General features: G+C 44.6%; 1 protein-coding gene across 1 annotated transcript in view; it reads right to left on the bottom strand.

Moving 5' to 3' along the window:
- Positions 1-948: 948 nt before the first annotated feature.
- Positions 949-2,755, bottom strand: part of Rasgrf1 (Ras protein specific guanine nucleotide releasing factor 1) — a 107,676-nt gene continuing 105,869 nt past the window's right edge. The window contains exon 27 of the mRNA XM_015480209.2: positions 949-2,247. Coding sequence (XP_015335695.1) covers positions 2,155-2,247 — 93 coding nt within the window. The 3' untranslated portion in view covers positions 949-2,154. The remainder of the gene's footprint in view (positions 2,248-2,755) is intronic.

Genomic DNA, 2,755 nt, shown 5'->3' with positions numbered 1-2,755 from the left:
TGATGTGGCTGGTGGCCCTGGCCTGTAATCCCAGCTACTCTTTAGGTTGAGGCAGGAGCATCGCAAGTTCAAGGCCAACCTGGGCAATGTAGTGAAACACTATTTCAAAATAAAGAATAAAAATGGGCTGGGGATATCGCAAAAAGGATTGAGGTGTGGCTCAGTGATAAAGCTCTTGCCTGGCATGTGGGAGACCCCGTGTTCAATCCTTGGCATGGACAAAAAATAAAAGATAACCTGTTAACCAACCAGCTGTTTTGCTACTGTTCTGTCTCCCTGTCCTCTACCTTACAAGTAAAGAAATTTTGAAAAGACAAATATTTTTGTTCTTTGTTTCTGGTTTTATCAGCCTTTCTCTGTCTATCAAACCAACTTCCTCTGCTGAGCCCATTGGAACACTCATTCTGTTTTGTGGAATGAAGTGTTGTTGGATTCTAGAACTGAAAATAAAGTCAATTAAGATCTTTAAACTGGGGCTGGGGTTGTGGCTCAGGGTAGAGCGCTTGCCTTGCATGCATGAGGCACTGGATTTGATCCTCAGCACCACATAAATAAATAAATAATTAAAGATATTGTGTCCATCTACAACTAAAAAAAAATACTAAAAAAAAAAAGAAAGATCTTTAAACTAAATTTCTGTGATTTCATTCTTTGATAAATCAGGTGAAGAAACATGCAGTTTCTTCCTGTCCCAGGGTCTGCCCCAACATGGATAAAGGGCACAGAGATCTCCATCCCAAAAGGTTTTAAGCCATTAAATTTTGGAGTGGTTGGCTTCTGGCGGAATCGGTAACCAAAACAGTCTTGCTCATCAGACTATTGGTCTCCCCCAAAGCAGGGACAGTGTCCTATCACTCTGGATCTCTGGTCCCAGCCCAGGGCAAGGTAAGGAACAAGTGCTCATCAAATATTTCTCAAGTAATTGAATAAAACCCATCAAAACTCATGTTCACCCTGAGATAGAATAGATTTATTAGCAAGAGGTAATCAGGAAACATATATTTTTACAAAAAATGGAAATTTCTTTTTCCAAACAAGCTGTAAGTTGAAATATTTTAGGACTTGAAATAGAATTCTCATACCACTAGGTATTGCTTACAGCAAAAGTTGTCTGTCTGTTGTAGTGGAGCATGCCTGCCACTTCTGAGTGAACCTGTGTTCTCTATACTGTACAATGTAAAAAATACATGGTAATATTCACAGAATAAGCACTACGTTACTATATTCCTGCTAGAAGGCATTTAGACAGGACTACAGTATATGCAATAAAAACACTTGGTTATTGATTTCCTAATTCTACAGTGTGGTACTAATTATCACAAGGTATACAGACTTAGAGCATCTCAAGGTAAGCTTGTAGTGACCGTCAAGGCGGCTCAAAGAGGAAAAGTGACATTTTTGTGTTCCTGACTTCCAGTGAGTGCTGGGCAGCCGTTGGCAAAGGTCGCCGCGACCTGGTGTTGTGACTTCCGTTTTCCTTGGGAAGTTCTAGGGCCTTGTCCACTTTGACTGAGACTGCTTTTCATGCTATCTAGTGTTAATCCTAGAGCGAGGAACGATGTGGTGCCTGACGTGGCAGCGTTGGTGCGAGAGGCGTGGTTCTCAGCAGAGAGGACTCCCTTCCAGCCAGGTTACTGGGGGACTTTTGAGACCTGCAATTTGGGCTGAAAAAGCAGCTTTGGAAGTTGGCATCGCCGTCAGCGGGAGAGTAGTCAATGACTGGACTTGAGGGTATGGCTCCCCCCCTCCTCCCCCCACCCCCCACCCAGTTATAACGACTACATGGAACATGCTGGGAGGGTGCCTGGGGCGCCAACCCCACCCAGGGGCCCGGGCTGGGAAGGACGAAGCAGGATCGGAGTGTAAGACTCGTGTTCCCGGGTTCTGTCTCCCCCTGAGAAGAGAAGAGCGAGGGTCTGGGAGGAGGGACAGCTGTTTGGAGGTAACAGGCACTGCAGAGGGGGGTGGGGGGCGGCCGAGTCTTAAACAGTGCAGAAATTCATATTCCGGTTCTACAGGAATCTAAGAACGAGAACGGATTTGTATTCTTGGAGAAGCACATACGGAAGAGGAAAATCCAGAGAAACCAAACGAATATGTACACTATCATATAGCACATGTCCAGGGGAGCGGCTAGGTCCCGGTGGGTCGGCTTCAGGTGGGAAGTTTTGGTTCTATTCGGAGAGAAGACTCGTAGAGGCTTTCTTCGTCCATTACAAACGATTGGTCCAGTAAGTATTGGGTTACCTGAGGGCAGAAGAGGGAGGGCAGGATTATAGGCCTCTATGGGAATCTATGGGACTATGACTGGACACCAGGTGTCTCATGAGGCCCAAAGACTCTTGCAGGGGTTAGGCACATATAAGGCAAGAAATACGTTGGGTAATGTTTGTCTTAATATAATCTGTCTTAGTCTCATGTTTAACATTGTCTTTTTCTGTGACTGAAGCCCTGGGTGCAAGCATGGTGTTCAATTACCCAGTACTATAAACCAAAAAACCAGCAAGAGCCCAAAAAAATCCTTTGGAACATTGTTAGAACGTAAAGATTGCTGGTGAGGTGGGCGTGGTGACCCACTCCGGAGACAGGAGGATCACAAATTTGAGGCCAGCCTCAGCAACTAAGAGAGGCTCTAAACAACTCAGTGAGACTCTGACTCAAAATAAAAAATAAGGGCTGGGGATGTAGCTCGGTAGGAAGTGCCTTTGGATTCAATCCCCAGTACCAAAAAAAAAAAAAAAAAAAAAAAAAAAAA

Source organism: Marmota marmota, unplaced genomic scaffold (assembly GCF_001458135.2).
Source record: "Marmota marmota marmota unplaced genomic scaffold, marMar, whole genome shotgun sequence".
Classification (NCBI taxonomy): Eukaryota; Metazoa; Chordata; class Mammalia; order Rodentia; family Sciuridae; genus Marmota; species Marmota marmota.
The sequence above is the reverse complement of the archived record's forward strand: the minus strand, read 5'-3'. Positions and strand labels throughout refer to the sequence as shown.